The 19,467-nt window shown below is 36.3% G+C and overlaps 1 protein-coding gene and 1 pseudogene across 2 annotated transcripts in view; one reads left to right on the forward strand and one right to left on the reverse strand.

The window, feature by feature from the left end:
- The window catches only part of GXYLT2 (glucoside xylosyltransferase 2), a 102,766-nt gene that overhangs the window by 26,352 nt on the left and 56,947 nt on the right, over positions 1–19,467 (reverse strand). For both annotated transcript variants that reach the window (XM_039851614.1, XM_039851616.1), the window contains exons 4-5: positions 2,131–2,382; positions 384–507 (exon numbers count right to left, since the gene is read on the reverse strand). In XM_039851614.1, the coding sequence (XP_039707548.1) occupies positions 384–507; positions 2,131–2,382 (376 nt within the window). The remainder of the gene's footprint in view (positions 1–383; positions 508–2,130; positions 2,383–19,467) is intronic.
- Positions 18,481–18,599, forward strand: LOC120593818 (uncharacterized; annotated as a pseudogene).

A 19,467-nucleotide genomic window follows, 5' to 3' on the forward strand; every position in this document is an offset into this window, starting at 1 on the left:
TAGCAATTGTTCAGGCTATGGAAGGCCTCATGCCTAGATTATAATGTTTTCATTTGATTCTGTGCCTCCCATTATTTCTCACTGTTCTTCTTAGAAGAATGGTGCTGGCAAAATCTAAAGGAGATTATTGAAAAATGAAGTCGAGTGTTGGATGTTTTAACATTTGGCCTTTTGTGTTAGCAGCTCAAGGACTTGCCTCTGTGAGATACCAGGGGGTGTGTGAAAGGACACACCTCACAGCAGGTGTAGGGGAGTAGGTAGAAGGGCAGAGGGACACACAGGCACAATTCAAGTTTTCTCAATAGCAGATCAGGCTGGAATGTGCTCTGTGGGGCAAGGTAGGCATACTTCTATACCAACAGCATTCTGGAAAGAGAACTTACCTGGATTGAAATAAAAAATAATATTTAATAAATCCTGGTCCCCCCACGTGATGGCACTCTTGTACTTCTGGTAGAGAAGGTACAACATGTCCTCCCAAGCCAAGCCTGTGGGAATTACACTGTTCTGGAAAAGAGAAAACATCAGAGCAGCTGAAACAAAAAAAATACATATTCTCTTGAGAAACAATATAGAGGGATTTGTCCCTTCCCCATTCCCTACAAAATATAAAACAAGTAGAGGAGGAGTTGGCCTCAAGGCATAGGACAAAGCAAAATTAGGGTTGTAGATTGTAGTTTCGGATGTACACATAAATACTAGATGGACAAGAAACTGGTAGTTGGGCTATTATTTTTACTTAGAAGACCATGCCCCAAATTGAACCTCTTTCTTATGCTTAATTCTTGCCTCTGAAGGTGAGGCAAGAGAGTTAGCCTAGGGAAGTTCCTCCTTCTTCCCAGAATGCAGCTCTGGAATTTTTCCTCAGTCCTTTACTCAGTCCTCTCCATGCAGCTCTGGAATTTCTCCTTTGTCCCTTACTCCCTGTTTTGATTTAAGTGTGAGACTCCAGTAAGAGAAACAAGCCAAGGCCAGGAGACAAGATAGGTGGGCCATCCCTTCCCCTCCAAGTGGCTTGGGAAACAAGCCAAAATGGAGAGGCAGGTTGGATAGCCTTGGAACTAGCTCCACCCCCCACCCTCCCCCGCCACGCCCCTGCCCCGCCTCAGCCTCCAAGAAAACGAAAGCCTGTAATTCAAACAGCTGGGGCAGACTCTCTCTGAGATGTCTGTGCTTTTCTCTTAAGTGTGTACTTTCGCTTTAATAAAACTTGTGCTTTCCTGCTTGCTGTTTGCCGTGTCCGTAAATTCTGTCTCTGGGGTGTAAGAGAGGAACCTGGTCACCAGAGCCCCGGAGCTCTCCGGCATCAAAGTGAAGAAACAAAATATGGATAGCTGAATTAAGGCACCTTAAGGAAAAAGACCCTTTTCTTGTCTTAAAATAATTAATTTTAAAATAAAAGCAACACATTCACAGACTAAATATTCAAACAGCATACAAAGATTTAAAATAAAAAAGTAAAAACATTCTTCCTCCATCTTCCTACAATTCCCATTCCCATTCCCACTTTCTGTAGAAGTATCCACAATTAACAATTAATGATCTCTTAGGTAGTTTTCTGGACATTTCTAAGATGTAAAAGAAATCACATTCTACAATATTATGCTTTGTTGTGTTTTAACTTTTTCACTTAATATTTTTAGAGCTCTTACTTTTCTCACTTATAGACTTACCTAATTCTTTTTAATGGGAGGGTAATTTTTTGACTAGCTCTCTACTGATGTTTATTTAGTTTCTTTCCAATTATTTGCTAGGATAAAAGATGAGGCCATGAATAGCTTTGTACTGCGTGCTTATGTAAATATATCCCTACGGTAATTCCAAGAACTTTTCCATGGTTTTTGAAGCCTTGAATACACATAGAGTTCAAACATTATGGAATTCAGAAATGCAATATAATAGTCCTGAATAGTAACTCTACTGAAGCTTTAAATTCCATAATCACCTGGGCTTTTCCTGAACAAACAAATATCCCATAACTTTCCAAATACTTTTCTCTTCCCTGATTCTTTACATCCTTACCTACAAGTCACCTACTTCCAAAATCAGCACACTGACACTCCAGGAATTTCACTGCTGAAAAGACAAAGTCTGAATTTTTAAATAAGTAAATATAAAATACTTCCTTACTTTGAACTGGGCACTTCTTATACGAGTTAAATTCATTAGCATGACTCCTGAATTAATCCCTGAAGAGCCATAGAAAGGGTGCTGAGCAAAGCGGCTATACCAGCCAATCTTGGGGATTTCATGCTCCGGAGCCATGGCTGCAAGCTGGGTGGAGTTAAACTGCCGCAGAAGCTTCCAGATGTCATCCACAGGTCTCAGAAAGAGAACGTCGGTGTCCACATAGAGAAGCGAGTCCACATCCTTTAAAATCATCTTTGTGTGTACCAGGGGTAGGGAGAGAGAGAAAACAAAACAAAAACAAGTCAGAAACAAAAGAAGTGGCCAGATTTCTACAATGCCACCAATTTCATAGATTAATGTTGTATTCTAGAAAGGTTATCACTCTCAGCTCTCATTCTTCCCTTCTTCCTTGGTTTGAAGAATAAGTGTCAATCAAGGGGTAGAAACTCAAAGGAAGACAAACCCCCATCTAGATAGGTCCAATTCCAGGACCCTGAACTATATTTGGTAAGGGCTACACTTTCAAAGGAATGAAAACATCAGCAAATTACTGTGGCTCTGTCTTCTTCCACCCTTAGTGTTTTCTTGAAACAGCTAGGTCTGGCATTAGATAACTTCAAGTGGACAATCTTAAAACCAGCTCATGCCAGGCTTTGGAGTAAATATTCTGTCTCTGAATCCATTTTTTCCTAGTGTTGATAGGCAGGACTCTGTATCTTTTTGAAATGATATTTTGAGCTACGATTTAGACTTGGGCATAGGCAAAGTAAGTCATTGGTCAGCTTTGTTTGCAGACCAGGGATTGGCAAACTTTTTTTCTAAAGGGACAGAGAGTAATTATTTTAGGGTCTATTGAAACTACTCAACTTGGCCATTGTAGCATGAAAGCAGCCATCAACAATATGTAAACAAATGAGCCTGGCTGTATTCTACTAAAACTTTATTTAGAAACACTATAATTTGAATTTCATATAATTTTCAGATGGCACATAACCTTCTTTTGATTTCTTCAACGATTTGAAATGTAAAAACCATTCTTGGCTCATGGGCTGTGGTTTGTCAACCTCCGTTGTAGGTCATTCAATCAAACTAACTTTAGTAAATGAGTTCTCCTGCACTAAATGCTTAGCTTACCAGAATTTTGCCCTGGATTTAAGAGATTACAAAACTTTAGATAGTAATAGTGTTATTTGCCTTATTTTTCCATTGTTCCCCAAACTTAGGGGTAGATTAACCAAGAAAGGATTTGAATCTTCCTAGATTCAAATGGTTTAACATCATTCTAACACCATAATAACACTTGTTATGTTATGGAATGTCTGTGTCCCTCCAAAGTTTATATGTTAAAGCCCCAGCCCCCAATGTGATAGTATTAGAATATGGGGTCTTGGGAGGTAATTAGGGTTAGATGAGGTGACCAGGGTAGAGCCCTTCTGATGGGATTGTACCCCTATAAGAGACACTAGACACCTAGCTGTTCCAAGAAAAAAAACTAAAAGGAAAAAACAGATGGCCTTATTGGAGGATGAAACAAGAGAGCCACAGTAATTTGCTGTTTTTATTCCTTTGAAAGTTCAACCCATACCAGAAAGCTTGCTCTCTCTCTCTCCACCATGTGAGGACACAACAAGAAGGAACAATCTATCTGTAAGTCAAGAAGAGGGCTCTCACCAGAACCTGACTATGTGCTGGGACCCTGATTTCAGACTTCCAGCCTCCAGAATTATGCAAAAATTATTTCCTCTATTTAAGCCATCCAGTCTCTGGTATTTTGTTATGACAAGCTGACTAATACAACATTACATTGGGATCCCCAATATTCAAAATTGATGAACGTGGTACTATATAATATAGGTATCACAGAGATTTCATTCTTGAATAATTTCAGAGCTTACATGGATTTATCATTCTCATCTACTAAAGGAATAGATTTTATGAGCCAATAAAATAAAATTAAAAATTATCATCATTTAGCATTTCATAAAAGATTATTTTGACATCCATTGTAATAACTCGAAGATCCTAATTTCGAAATTAGTATGATTTCTTTAAATTGAATATACAAACTTTAAAAAAAAACTCCCACATTATCCTTATTTTTTTCCTCTTATTTTGTCATAGAAAGGTAAAAACTTTGCCACAGATAAGTATTAGTCTGTTGACTTTTTTTGTAAATAACAACTCTAGAGTACTGTGGAAGAAAAGCAAACTCTCCACAAAAGTACTAGTAAATACATGTTATAATACATGCATGTTATAATAAATGCATGTTATATTGATGTTCCATATGTAAATATACTTATGATGTCTTCCATGCCAGACCATTCCAAAGACTTGACATCCTGCCAATCTTATTTTACTGGGAAAGAAAACTAAAGCACAGAAAAGTCTTCTATTCAAGTTCATGTGTCAAATAATGCTGATTGCTGTATTTTGGCTAACAAAGTTATAGCAAGGTAAAGTCACTTTCTAGAATGTGTTTAAGGAAACAAAAGGCTGCATAGTATTCCAGTAAAAAGCTAATTTAGAAACATTGAATTAGAGAAGAAGAGAAAACTATTTCAACTCATGTGAAATAGTACAAATTTCTTTTTATGGCTGATTATCTAATAAGGACTGAATAAAAGGACATACTACTAATGTTTTAATCAATTAAAGGTTATGCGGACATTTACCCAAAAAATGCAAGGTAATTGTGTTGATTATTTTTTTTCTTGGCTTTAAATCATTATTACTGTTAAAGTTACCATTTCTTTCTTCAATAAAATAAATGTGTTACCACCCTTCATTAAAACAAAAAAGAAGAAAACAAAAATTCTTGAAGAACATCTTCAAAAGGAAAACTAAAAAGATCTGGAGGATGGAGGTATTCCATCATGAAGCTATAGGCAATACCTTTAATCAATAGAGAAAAAGACAAGTTGTATCAGAAATTTATAAAATCAGAACAATCTTAAATAGTGTAAAATTTTTATTTGATCAATATCCTATTATGTGACATGAAAATTGCTCCCCCCCCCTTTTTTTACTGTTATAAACAATACTACAATGGCTTTCTTTTTAGGGAAATTTCTAAGTACATAATATGGCATTTCTTTTTCTGTTCAATTTAGTAAATATTTACATGGTTAAAATAAAAATATATTAAAGTAAATTTCTTCACAAATTATTCTTCCTTATCCTTCTATTACCAGTTCCCCTCCTTAGAGTTAGTCAATATTATTGAACTGGTCTGAGTTATGCCAGAGATATTTTGTGCATAGAAGAATAACTATGCATATACAATTCTTTCTTTTATGCTACAAATGGTGAAATAGCATACATGATATCATCAATCCATTTGTTTTAATATTTTGAACATAAAAATAAATGTAGAATAGCAATACATAAATATTTTATTTATTATTTTTTATTCCTGTATAGCATTCCACTTTGTTGATCTACCAAAATTTATTTAGTCATCTACTGTAGAACACTTAGGTCTTCCTCAAGCATTTTTAATTACAATGTCACAGTGGAAAACCTCATATTAATTCATTTTAAACACACATGAATGTATCTGTAGGATAAATTCATTAAAATATAATTCCTTAGTCAAAGAATACACACATTGGTAAATTTGATAGATATTGCCAAACTACTTCCCTTGAGATGTACTGATTTTGGCTTCCCCCAGCAATGTAAGAGGGTACCTTTTTCTCCTCATCTTTACCAGCACAGGTATAATCAGGCTTTTGGGTGTTGGCTTACAAAGAGGCATACCTCAGAGGATCCTAGTCTATCATCTCATTTTAGTTCATAATTTCCTGCCAGTTTTTCCCTGGTGGGCTGGCCTGGGATATGACCAGGAGGTGAGGCAAGTCTGGAAGACAAATGATGAGCTTTGAGGGACACTTGACTAAGAGTGCTGGTTTCCACCAGATGCAACCACACAGCCCCCAGATCTGAATCCTTACAGGTGGAAGGCCCTGTACACCATCCTTCTCCAGAACCATAACTAATCTTTCCTCTGATAATGTTTGATTCTGGACACACACTTTCTGGACTAGGGCAAGGAAGAAAAACTTATCGATAAATTCATGGCTACAGCTTTTCGAAAACTTGAAAGTCTTTAGTTAGGATGACAAAGCCAGTTCAAACTAAACTAGAGATTGCAAAGTAGGTCAAATTCAGTCCCTAGATGAATTTTAAAAAATACATTTAAAAACTTTGAATTAGTTGCCAACATTTTTAAAAACTGTAGAGTTCACAAAAATATCTAAGTTTCTGTCTTCTTTTGAAAAATCTACAGCTCAGGCAAGAACAGTCTGCATCCTATGATGGAAAAATCTGCTGATACTTGCCTACAGGCACCCCAAGCATTCTCAGTTCATTCATATAATAAACATTTATGGAGGGTCCACTAGGTACCAGGTGTGACCAGCAGTGACAGAGACAGATAAAAATCTCTGCCTTCATGACAGAGTCAGATAATAAAAAAAGATAAATATATGGATTATGTATTATATAAGCAGAAGAAAAATAAAGCAGGGAAAGGGGCCAAGGGTTCGAGGTGTGGAAGAGTTTGCAATTTTAAATAGGTGGTTAGGAAGGTGAGCAAGTACAAATAAAGCTGGAGCACTGTGTCATACACTCTCAGAACAGCAGAGACTGGTGCGGCTGGGCCACAGTGAGCTATGGGAAGAAGAGCCAGAGATGGGGCTGGACAGGTAAAAGTAAGCTCATTACTTATGGCTTCATTTGCCCTTGGAAGAACTTTGGGTTTTACTGAATGAGATGGAAGCCATCGAAGGGCTTTTTGCAGAAGAGTGACATAATCTGACTTAGATAAAAGGATCATTTTGGATGCTGCACTGAGAAAAGATTGGGGAGCACAGGGGAAGCAGGGAAACCCCGCAGAAAGCTATTTTAGTAATTCAGGCAAGAAGTGATGGTGGCTTGGCCCAGATGGTAACATCCCAGGGGGTGAGAAGTTGTGGAATCCTAAATATAGTTTAAAGATAGAGCCAGCAGGATTTCCTGATGGATTGGATGTGCAATGTGAGAGAAAAGAGAAAAGTCAAGGTTAACTCCAAGGATTTTAACTTGAGCAACAGATACAATAGAGTTGCCTTTAATGAGATTGCACCTGATATATGTCATTCTTGAGTTACGTGTCTGGCCCTCGAAGGTAAGTATTGGAGTTTGTAGCTGCTGAAGCTACGGTGGCTGGTAAATACTAAGTACTTGATATACCGCAGTGTTGTTACCATCTCTGTGTTTTCCCTTTTAAAGTATCAAGTGTAATTAGTTACCATTAGCATTGATGCCCACATAACTTGAAAACATGTGTTGACCACAAAAAGGCTTTTATATAGTCAGAGTCAAGCAGAGAAGAAATGAAGTTTTTGAACCTTATAATATCATAATTTACTTATTACCTTTACTGAAAACAAGTACATAAGGCCTTTGTAAATTCTTTATTAAAAAACAAAGAACAGGAAAGAAAACCCCACTCATTCTGTAGCATTGTGTCTCTTGGAGGCTAATTCTGCAGCAATTATTGCTGGTATTAATTTGAAGAGGAATATGTGGCCACACTATAATGGAAAGAGGAATATTAACTATTCTAATTCCCTTACAGAAATTAATTAGCACTAGAAATGAGACCTTTGTTTTCTTAGAAAATGGGGGAAGGCAGCACACAATAGCTATTTGTGCACGATGCTGCCGGCTGTAATGGGTGTTCCTGTCCCTGCTCTGTTCACTACCCCAGTCTGGGCAGCTGCCTCCGTTGAATCCTACTGGCTCTCTGTACTAAGGCCTAAGCTCAGCCACACGCAGCAAGATTATCAGGGGCTCACTGGCTCACCTTCAAGTTTGTTTTGACTTTGATAGTACAACTTGGTGGTTCGGAGTTTAGGATTTAAAATCTAACTACCTGTGTTCAAATTCTATTTCCACTATTTGGGCTTTTTTAAAAACTTATATTAGAGGACCTCACTTTCACCTTTAAACTCCTTCAAGACTTTTCGTTGCACTTTAGTCACACAAGTACCATAGTTCGTAAAAGGCTCTGTAGGGTGGACATGCTCCGTCCACCTCTTCAATTAGTCTTCTATCAGTGGCATTCTTTCACTCTCAGCACAACCTAAGGTTTTCCTTGCTTCAGGGCCTTGAACTTTTCATTACTGCTCTGTAACTGTCAAAGTCAACAGAGGTTGGGGAGCAAAATGAACTTAATTAGAGAGCCAATAAGCTCCTAATTCTCTTTCTGCCTACAGCCAGGGTTTTCTCTGTCAGAGATGTTCTTATGTCTTTGCTTAGATAGAAACTAACACATAAGTCTCCTCTTTTAGAAAGAAAACACAAAGTTCGAACTACGAATTTCTCATTTAACAAAGGATTCATCTTTTGGATTGTTTTCTTTCACTTTGCTCATCTTTGACATTGACTCTTTCACTTTGACATCTGAGGTAAGGAAGATAAGGTCCACAAATCTGCTTGAAAACAGCATCTTTATCGGTTATGAGATACATATGCAGCTCCTAATGTTTTAATCATTTAAAATGTTTGTGAACTATCATTTTGGATAATTGTCTGAAGTATCAAAACTATGATTAGTGCAAAAATTAATGGTGTTTCCCAAATCATATCTGTTAATGTAAATGGATGAGCAGTAACTTCACATTTCTCTCCACATTCCTTGGGACTGAAGATTAAGCTCCATGGAGCTCCTGTGATTTAGGATAAGCCTCCCCAGATGCAAGGCAGAGCTTTTCACGTATTATTCTTGAACATCCAGCTCTGGCTCATCCTTTATCTCTGAGCTCAAATGTTGTTCTCTCAGTACATCTTTCCCAGAGAGCTCCCTCTTCTCTTCCCAGTCTCTTCATTACTTATCTTTTTCCATTGCTTCTCATAACAAGTGGCATTTTGTCATTTTCTCGTTTATTGCTTGCCTCCCCCAATTGGAATAGAAGCTCCATGATAGCAGAGACTGTCTGTGTCCAGTTAAATTCTAAAGCCCATATGCCTAGCATGATGCCTTATATATATCTTAGGCATCCACAAATATTTATCCATACGAAGGAATTCAACTGCTGAACTGTCTCAGAACCACTATAACTTTAAAAATGCTTCAAGGTTGATGGTGGAAGAGGACAGCTCCTGAGAAAGGAGAAGGACTGTGAATAACTGAAGTACAGAAGACCCAAGTTCCTAGAGAGAAAACCAGCATAACACCTACCACACTGAGTATCTTTCACTTGCTTGCGTGGTCTAGTACGTCCCCCTCCAGGCCTCTATCGACAGAACAGATAAGCCATTAAGTTATAATTCCATTTCCTTTCCTCCCAAAGATTTCTAAAAAACCCTGAAAACTGAAAGAGTAGAAAGGGAGATGGAGGAGGGAAGAAAAACAGAGCAGACAGAGAAGTCATTTAGATTCAAGTAGAACTGAATTCCAGAGAGGAAACCTTTGGAAAATGATATTAGTGATAATCAGAAGGAAAAATATTTAGAGAGGGCTAAAGCAGGAGGTGGAAACAGAGAAGAGAAAAGGACAAGATTTCAAGAAGAAGAAAAAAAGGAACCTTTTTTTTTCTTTTGCCAGGTAAAGACATCTCCTACATGTACGAAAAACAAAAAGACCTGAATGTAACTAAACTAGCCACAATTCAAGTATACAGAATTATCAAGTCCCAGTCTCCATATATACTAAATTAGATTGTGGGTAAAGAAATGATGCTCCTTATGGAAAGGCACAAGAACTGTAAACACTATTTCAGTTTGGGAAGATGAAAACATTCTGGATTTGGATGGTGGTGGTGGTTTCACAATAATGTTCTGTTTCTATTGCAAGAAAATGCCACAGAACTGTATACTTAAAAATGGTTAAAACAGTTAAAGCATTTTCTGTTTTATACAATGTACTCTATGGTATTTACTCGCCTATTCCTATCTTTGTGAATTTTTACTTCCCTAAACCACATATATTTGAGGAATTTTTCCAAGATAATATTTTGCTTCTACAATTATATCAGGTGCCTGTTCCTTTGGAATTTTCCTTTCCATGTGTTCAAGCATCAGTCATTCCTGGAGCACACATTACAAGTAAAATGTCTATCAATACTAACCAAGAGGCCATCTTTGCCTGGAAAGGAATATGGACAGCAACCCCTGTGCTACCTGCCACCTTCTGCAATAGAGAACTTGTTCCTGTGGGGCAGATTCTAGGAAAATGTTTGGTGTCATTCTATAGAAATCCTCATTCTATAGAAAGATATATTGGACGGAATGAGGCTTCTAGGGCTGTCTGGACTTTCTCCTTTACGACCAAAATTCCTAAGTCCCTGAACCAAAATCAGAAAGGAAAGGGAATTCTATATTTCAACACACAATTTCAATTTGATAAAATTAAGTTATCTTTTCCTTTACTATTCTGTCACGTTCTTTTTCAAAGAATGCACACTGGACCTATGTTGAATCAGGCTTTTCCAGAGACAATAATTATTGAGAAAAAGAGAGTAAGCCAGATAATAATGAACATTTCCACTGATGGCTGGGTAACCTCCAAGAGATCTTCCAATAAACAGGTGAAAATCAGAAAGATGCAAAACCATGGTTCAAACAGGCAATAGCCCAAGATGTCTATATAAACAATAATCCTATAAAATAACTAGGTAGATAATTCACTATCCTGACTAAATAGTTATAAACTTGTGAACACCTTTAGAGCACTTATCATGTATTAGGTACTATTCAACCTGCTTTCACATATTAACTCATTTACTCTGCACAACTTAATGATATAGTATTATTCTGATTCCATTCTATAGATGAAGAAACTGAGACATCAGAGAGGTTAAGCAACTTGCCCAAGGTCACACAGCTATACTAAATATTCAAGCAGCAGATGTTTTTGTCAATAAAATAATTTGTAAATGCAAAGGCATAATAATCCCTTTGTTTATTTATCACCTGCTTTGTGTGAAGCATCAGTCTGGGTATTTCATATACATTGTTGCCAGTGCCTCAACAACTCTAAGGTGGTATTATTACCCTCACTTAACAGGTGAACTTAAATAGCTTACCTAAGGTCATCACTAGTAAATGACAGCACCTAGATAAAACCAGGGCTCTTTGATTCCAAAGGTCATGCACCTTCTGCTCTACCATGCTGATTTTCACTAAATATGAAGCAGTAACTATACATGTTTACAATGCAAATGATCAACATGGTTAGTGTTAGGCAATTGTTCTTAAATTTCAGTGTACATGAGAATCATCTAAGAAGCTGGTTTAAAATGTAGACCCTCAGGTCCTACCTCCAGATTCTTAACTATTAGGTCTGGTATAGGCCATGGGAGCCTTATGTATGTACATATGTTTTTTGTTTGTTTGTTTGTTTGTTTTTAGTTTGAAATCATTTTAGACTTACAGAAGAGTTGCAAAGAACCCAGAGAGTTCCCAGGACTCTTCACCGAGCTTCCCTTTGTGTTAAAATCTTACATAACTACTGATCATTTATCAAAATAAAGAAATTAACTTTGGTGTAATACTATTAACTAAACAATAGAATTTACTTTGATTTCACCAGTTTTTCCACTAATGTCCTTTCTCTGTTCCAAAATCCTGTCGAGGATCCTACATTACATTGAATTGTCATGTCTCCTTAATCTCCTCCATTCTGTGACAATTCCTCAGTCATTCTTTTGCTTTTTATGCTTGACATCTTTCAAGAGTATTGGTCAGTTATTTCGTACAAAGTCCCACAATTTGGGTGTCTGCTGTTTTCTCATGATTAGATTGAGATTATGCATCGTTGGGAAGAATACCACAGAGGTGAAGTGCCATTCTCAGTGTGCCATACCTGGGCCTACATGATGTTGAATATATTACTAGTAATGCGAATCTTGATCACTTAGCAAAGGTGCCATCTACCAATTTTCTCCACAGTTAACTTATTATTTTCCCCTTTGTATTTACCAAATATTTTGGAGGAGACACTTTGAAACCATACAGATATTCTGTTTCTTGTTAAACTGTCATCCCCTAATTTTGGCATTCTCTGGTAGATCTTACCCAAGGTAATTAGTACTATGGTGTTCTAATAATGATTTTCTATTTTCTTCATTCTTTCTACATGTATTAATTGGAATTCTTCTGTAAGGAAGAGTTTTAATTTCTCCCCATTCATTTATTTATTGTTATTTATATCTCTATGTATTTGTAGAAAATTATTTTATTGGAAGAATTATAAATCAATACTATCATGTATTTTGTTGCTCTACTTTCTGGCATTACAAGACATTCCAGGTTCACCTTGTATTCTCCTTACTTTCAGCCCTGTAATCAAACAGTTCTCCATGGAGTCCTGGTTTCTTTTATTGGAGGATGAAATTTGGAAACCAAGATCTGTATGCTAAGTGTGCTCATTGCTACCGGGATGTCATCACTTCTAGCCTCTCTCAGTGGATAGAGCTAGGAAATTTATGTATGTATACTAACCAATGTATATATACATATCTATAGTTATCTGTCTACCTATTTATTTTAAAAACCATGAGTCCATATTGATACCTGTCTTAGAAGCCTCTGTGTGTGTGTGTGTGTGTGTGTGTGTGTGTGTGTGTGTGTGTGTGTGTCTTTGAGAAATAATTTGTGAAAAGGAAAGAATTTTAAGCTTAGATTATTAAAGTGTTGGGCTGAGTTTTGAACTATTGGGTATAACTTTAATTTAAAGCGAGGATGAAGGTGAGAGAGTGGAGAGGCCAGGGTATGGTCCTCAAGCAACAGTATGGAGGCGGGTAATGTGCACAGTATCTTGGGAGAATGGCCTAGCTGGAATGGCAAATCATGATTTGGAATAATACCAAAAAATTAACATGTGAACTCAGTCAGAATACAAAGGGCCTGAGGAGTTTGGACTTGAACCTACAACTAACAGGGACTCTGGGTAGGTTTTGAGCTGAGAATTCACATGATAAGAGTATCACTCAAAATCCAAAAATCCAGGAATGGTATACGGAAGGGAAGGGACACAGATTGAAGGAGACAAGAAAACAAGGTCAGTACAATCATCCTTTTCTCTATTAACATTGCTATCTTTATTTTTTATACTACTGTAACTATATCCAGACCCAGAACGCCTGGTCAGAAAAAGAGGCCTGTACCTTCACGTCTCTACAATTCTGGCATACCCATATGTCTTCATAAATGTGAACAGATAGCTTCCATACATCATGAAAAGTTTTGATGTTTTTGTTCTTTTCTCTTTCTTACTGATTTGCCATTTAAAAGAATCTGTTTAAATTACACAATACATAAATTTGTGGTTGTGTGTTATAAAAGTATAGAGACAAGTCAGCAATCTACAGAGTGAGAAATGCAAGTTGCTTTTTCCCTCTTATCCCCACTATACCACCACTCTAAGCTCCCACAACCATCTCTCTTCTTTTTAGAATTAACATTAACAGTTCAGTGAATATCATCCCAGACTATTTCTGTGTACTTCTTTACGTGTGTGATCTTTGTATGGCCAGAAATTCAGATCTCAATTCTACTATTACCTCCTCAGAGAGCCTCACTCCTCATCACTCTGTAGACTCTTCTTTTTTTTCTCAATTCTATTACTACCTCAAATTAACTTACAATTTACTTTTCTGGGGAGTCATTCTTCCCTTACTTAGATGTAAGCTCCATGAGAGCAGAAAATTTGGATATCTTGTTCACAATCATATTTCAGGGCCAGTCACACTGTTGAATGAATGGCTGTGCATATAAAAGTTTAAATGCTTGTGTATATACAGAGATACATATGCACTTTTGGATTTTTAAAAATACTATTGGAATCATACTATACATACTTTCTAATTGTCTACTTTGGGATAGTTCCCTTTTGTTTTGGATGTGTAGAGAACAAAGAACTTTCTGTTCAATGCTGTATATTCTCAAACATCCTCTGATAATGTTAAATAGTTTAAGATGAGGAGAGAATTATGAACACCTAGAAGGCAATGGACATATACAGCGCTTTTTTCTTACTTAAAAAAAAATACATTGTACAAAAATAAATAAATATTCATTCTTCTTTTAATGGAATAGTTAGAGGTTTTTCTTTTTTTCTTTTCTTTTTTCAATTACAGTTGACATCTAATATTATATTAGTTCCAGGTATACAGCATAGTGGTAAAACATTTATATAATTTACAAAGCGATCCCCTCAATAATAAATAGCCATTCTTGATTAAATAGTTATCTACCATTTTAACTGTTTTGAGATTTTAAGATTGTTAAGTTACTAAGTTAAAATAGAACAAGAGAAAATTCGTGTACCAATTTTTATTTTTGCTTCTATTGTGCCCCCTTGTGGAATTATATATGACTTACATATTCATTTTTGTGACATTTTAAAAAAGAGCAGTGTACCAATGTAATGGCTACATTTACACGTGTGCCCATCAACGAAGTAGACTCTTATAATCAGTTTAATATTTGATCTCCAAGCAAAAAAGATTCAGATTGTCTCTGTGTTGGGCAAATCAATGATGGCTTTGCTTAAGATAAGATGATTCTCCTAAAATTATGGTCTTTGATTTCATCATCTCAGCTGTGTGGCCAGCACTTATATCTGTATACAGATGTTTTCCACAGACCTTGTTTTACTGAAAGTATTGTTTTCTCTGGCACATTCTGAGATAATAGCCATCTCGGATCTTCCATCTGCTTTCATCCCTTTTGGCTTGCTTCTTCCTGTTATCAGGTGCTGTCACCCCAGCCAGCAAGTATACACTATCTTTTCTTGTTGGCTACAGACATCCTCTCAGCTATGGCAACTGTCATTTAAAGCAGAGTCTACTTTCTCAGTCAGATAGTGCTTCCCCAGAGGATGTGTTGTCTACTAGGGAGTTGCTGAAAACAAGATTATTGGGTCACAAGAAACTGTGGATCATGGTTCAAATTGAATTGGTTTTTCAAAGAATGTTTTCTTTTTCTTTATATTTGATGATCAAATCCAACTAACATTTACTAAGTATATACTGGGTCAAGGCTGGACAATTTTATAAGTGTTATATCTTCAAATACTCTCTATTACCTTTTGAAGAGCTTGTTAAAGTCCTTTTTATGAGTCTACTCATCCATGCTTTCGTGCATATATTTGCTTTCTGTTACTATGTGCCTTGCACTACTCTGGGTGTTGGAGATCAAAGATCTTTCCCTTGGTAAGGCTTACATGCTAGTGAGAGAAGCCAAAAATAAAATGAATAAGTAAATTACATAGTATTCTAACTGAAGATTGTAGGAGAGGGGAGAAATAAAGTGAGGGAGGGAAACAATTTTATTTATTTATTTATTTATTTATTTATTTATTTTTTATTTATTTTATTTTTCAATTACAATTGACATTCAATATTATTTTAAATTAGTTTCAGATGTACAGCATAGTGGTTAGATCTAGGAGGGGAATAGTTTTAAATATAATAGCCTCACTAAACAAATGAATCTGAACGAAGACATATGTATTATTTGTACTATTTTTATACCCATTCAACAGTTGAAGAATGGGAGCTTCAGAGGACTCTTCCAAAGGAGGTATTTTGGAACACTTGGGGGAATGTTTTCTATGAGCACAGGAGAAAACTCTGTAAATTACAAACTGCAAGTAGGGCAAGTAGGGCAGAATGACTAAACTGTAGGAGAAAACTGAGCTCCAATCAGGTCTCTAAGACTTACCTTATGAAAATTATTTAATTTTCCTAAACTTCAGTTTCCTCATTTATGAAAAGGATATAAATCAGTACATTATACAAAGAGTTGTGAAGAGTTAATGAAATCATAAACCTAAAGATCCTAGCATGTGTTAAGGGTTGCAGACATTGTTTAGTCTTTGGTCGCCTACTGCTTCTTTCAGAGGTATGTCTTGAAGACATATTTTTAAAGCCTCAACTTTACCTCACAGTAAGAAATGCATTTATATCACAATTCTAGTACAGGCATACATAAATGTGTAAATCAGAAACAAATTTTCAAAAATAATATTTGTCCTTAATATAGCAATGCACTAAATTGATTTCAAGAGTTAGTGGTTGGTAATGTTCCATAATTTGAGAACATGGGTCAAACAGTTAAATAATTAAATATAAATAGACAGACAAATAGACATTTGGACAAATTAAAAAATTCCTCCAAACAGAGACTCATGGACATGGACAATAGACTAGTGGTTACCAGAGGGTAGGGTAAAAGGGGTCAAATATGTGGTGACAGAAAGAAATCGAACTATGGGAGGTGAATATGCAATATATATATATATAATAAGAATAAAAATAAATAAGAAAGAAAGAAAGAAAGAAAGAAAGAAAGAAAGAAAGAAAGAAAGAAAGAAAGAAAGAAAGAAAAAGAAAGAAAGAATAAAAAGACAAGAAAAGAAAAGGCATGGGTTCCAAAAGTTCCACTGCCATAAGTCTCTAGGAAAGATCTCATTTTGTTATTATGTAGCTTAGGGGAATTGCTCTAGAAGTTCCTTCCAAATTCTATGTCTTAATTCAGAATCTCTAAATGAAATTACTAATGGACATAGTGCAGATAATAAGTATCTATATAATCCTGGCAATATGTAGAAATAGTATAGAGATAAGGAAAAAGTATACCAAATCCATGCTATTAATTCTTTTCCATTAGGTTTCTGGAAAATTTTTTGAAATTCTTACTGTGATTTTATTTTTTTGTTTTGGTATATTATTTGTTACTTAGGGCATCTGTAATACTTAAGAGACTATGTTGCATTAGAGAATCTGGAAAAAAATTTAAGGATTTTCTAATTAAGCATGATTGTTTTAAAATGTATAAAAACATTTTAACATTCAAGTTAAAAAAATAAAAAACAGGAGACCTTTGGAAACATGGCAGAATGAGAGATGTCCCCAGATCTCTCCCCTTGAAACAACAATAAGCTGAACATTTAAAACTCAACAAAAAACACCGAAACTGCACACCAGGACGTCTGAGCATGGGATCTGCTCATAAGAGCTACCACAGGTCAGAGCCCCTGGTGTCAGGCAGTGGACTGGGAGAAATAAAGAAGCTGCCTCTCGCAGTTGACGGAGCTCCGTACAGGAGAAGGGGGAGGGGAGAAGGAGTGGCGAATTCAGGCTGCAAGTTCCCTGAACAGCCCTGCCTGGGAAAGTTATGAGTTCCCGTGGCCAGCTGGCAGCAGGGCCCAATCAACAGGGCAGAAAGCAGGGAAGTGGCCGGCAGAAAAACAGTTGATTTTTACTGGCTGTGGTTGCAAAATTGAGGCTGAGCAGCAGCCCCCATTCCCTAACCCAGAGGGCCTCTCCTCCAATACCCTCCAAGACCGAACACCATCGAGCCCAAGGGGAGTCTGATCAAATGTTACCAAAACTGTTGCTAACACTGAAAGGAACTGAAACTGAGGGTAGCGAGCATGATTAAATACCTATCAGAAAATAAAAAGGCATTTTAAAGCTTTATGTAAAGCAGGGATCCAAGAGGCTTAGACACCACCTACTGGAAATCAAAAGAAAAGTGCCTTCTTTGCAGCAGGCTAAAGAGACCTTTATATAAAAATCTTCTTTCTGTAAAAAAGCAAAATACATTTCCATTAATGCCCAGGTGGAGAAATAGTTCATTAAACACCATGAACAACCAAAGTGACAGGCATCTCAGAAAGAAATAGAAAAATTTCCAGAAAATAATCTTACAGACAGAAATAAACAACTTAAATGACAGAGAATTCAGGATTGTACTTCTGAAAAAACGCAGTGAGTTTCGAAATGAGTCATGTCAACAATTTCAGGAACTGAAAAAACAACTAGATTACCAGAGCAAGAAGATTGAAACCCTCAAAAAAGAATAGAATAGATCTTCTGGAGATAAAAAACAAACTGCAAAAGTTAAAAAATGAAATAGCAAGCTTGGGAAATAGATTCAACCAAATGGAGGAAAGAATCAGTGATATCGAAAACATAAATCTAGAAATAAATTAGAAGGAAGAAGAGAGAAACTGAAGAATTAAAAATAATGAAAGAGAAATTCAAGAAGTACCTGATACCATCAAGAGAGGAAATATAAGAATAATTGCATGATTGAAAGAGAGGAAAAGAAGCAGGGACTAGAAAGCATTTTCAGACAAATAGTTGATGAGAATGTCCCAAATCTAAGGAATGAGCTGGAGCTTGGAATTCAAGAAGTCAACAGAACACCTGATTATTTCAACCCAAAAAGGCCTTCACCAAGACACATTATATTAAAATTATCAAATATCAATGACAAAGACAGAATTCTCAGGGTAGCCAGGGAGAAAAAAATGGTAACTTATAAAGGAAAACCCATTAGATTATCTTTGGCTATGGCGATGCCACCCTGAACATGCCCGATCTCATCTGATCTTGGAAGCTAAGCAGGGTCAGGCCTGGTTAGTACTTGGATGGGAGACCACCTAGGAATACCAGGTGCTGTATGCATTAAAACAAAAAAGAACTAGATTATCCTCAGACTTCTCAGCACAAACTTTACAAGCCAGAAAGGAATGGAATCAAATATTTAAACTATTAAGTGAAAGGAACTACCAGCCTAGAATAATGTATCCAACTAAGCTCTCCTTTAGAGATAAAGAAGAAATTAAGACTTTTCCAGACATACAAAAATTGAGGAATTCTCCACTAGAAGGCTTGCACTATAGGAAATACTGAAAGGGGTCAGCTCACCTAAAACAAAATGACACACAAAAAAATACATAATTAGGAAAAAAGTGACTATCAGGCAAATAGAAGCAGAGGAATACAACCCTTACTAAAAACAGGGCATTATAAGCTTAAACAATAAGATGAGAATTGTTATAACAAGATACTAATGAATGTTCAGTATACGTAGTGACAAATTGAGATAACATTGACTGAAAAGGGAATGATTCAAAGATCCAAATTCGCAAAGTGGAATGGAAATAAGGCACACACAGAAGAAAACGGATGGCTGTATATATATAACTATCCTTTACATATTTGTAATGATAACCACATGCCAAAGATTCAGATCCAAAGTATATAACATAAAACAAGAACCAGAGGGAAAGCACACAAAACCCAACCAAAATAAAGAAAACAGAAACACAAGGACAAGGAAGCAATGGAAACACCAAGCTATCAGAAAGCAAAAGATAAAATGGCTATAAGAAGTTCTCATATTTCAATAATCACCCTAAATGTAAATGGATTGAACTCAACAATAAAAAGGCACAGAGTTGCAGAATGGATCCAAAAGCAAAACTCAACCCTGTGCTGCCTCCAGGAGACATATCTCAGCTCCAAAGACAAATATAGACTCAAAGTGAAA

Source organism: Pteropus medius, unplaced genomic scaffold (genome assembly GCF_902729225.1).
Source record: "Pteropus medius unplaced genomic scaffold, Ma_sr-lr_union100, whole genome shotgun sequence".
Lineage (NCBI taxonomy): Eukaryota > Metazoa > Chordata > Mammalia > Chiroptera > Pteropodidae > Pteropus > Pteropus medius.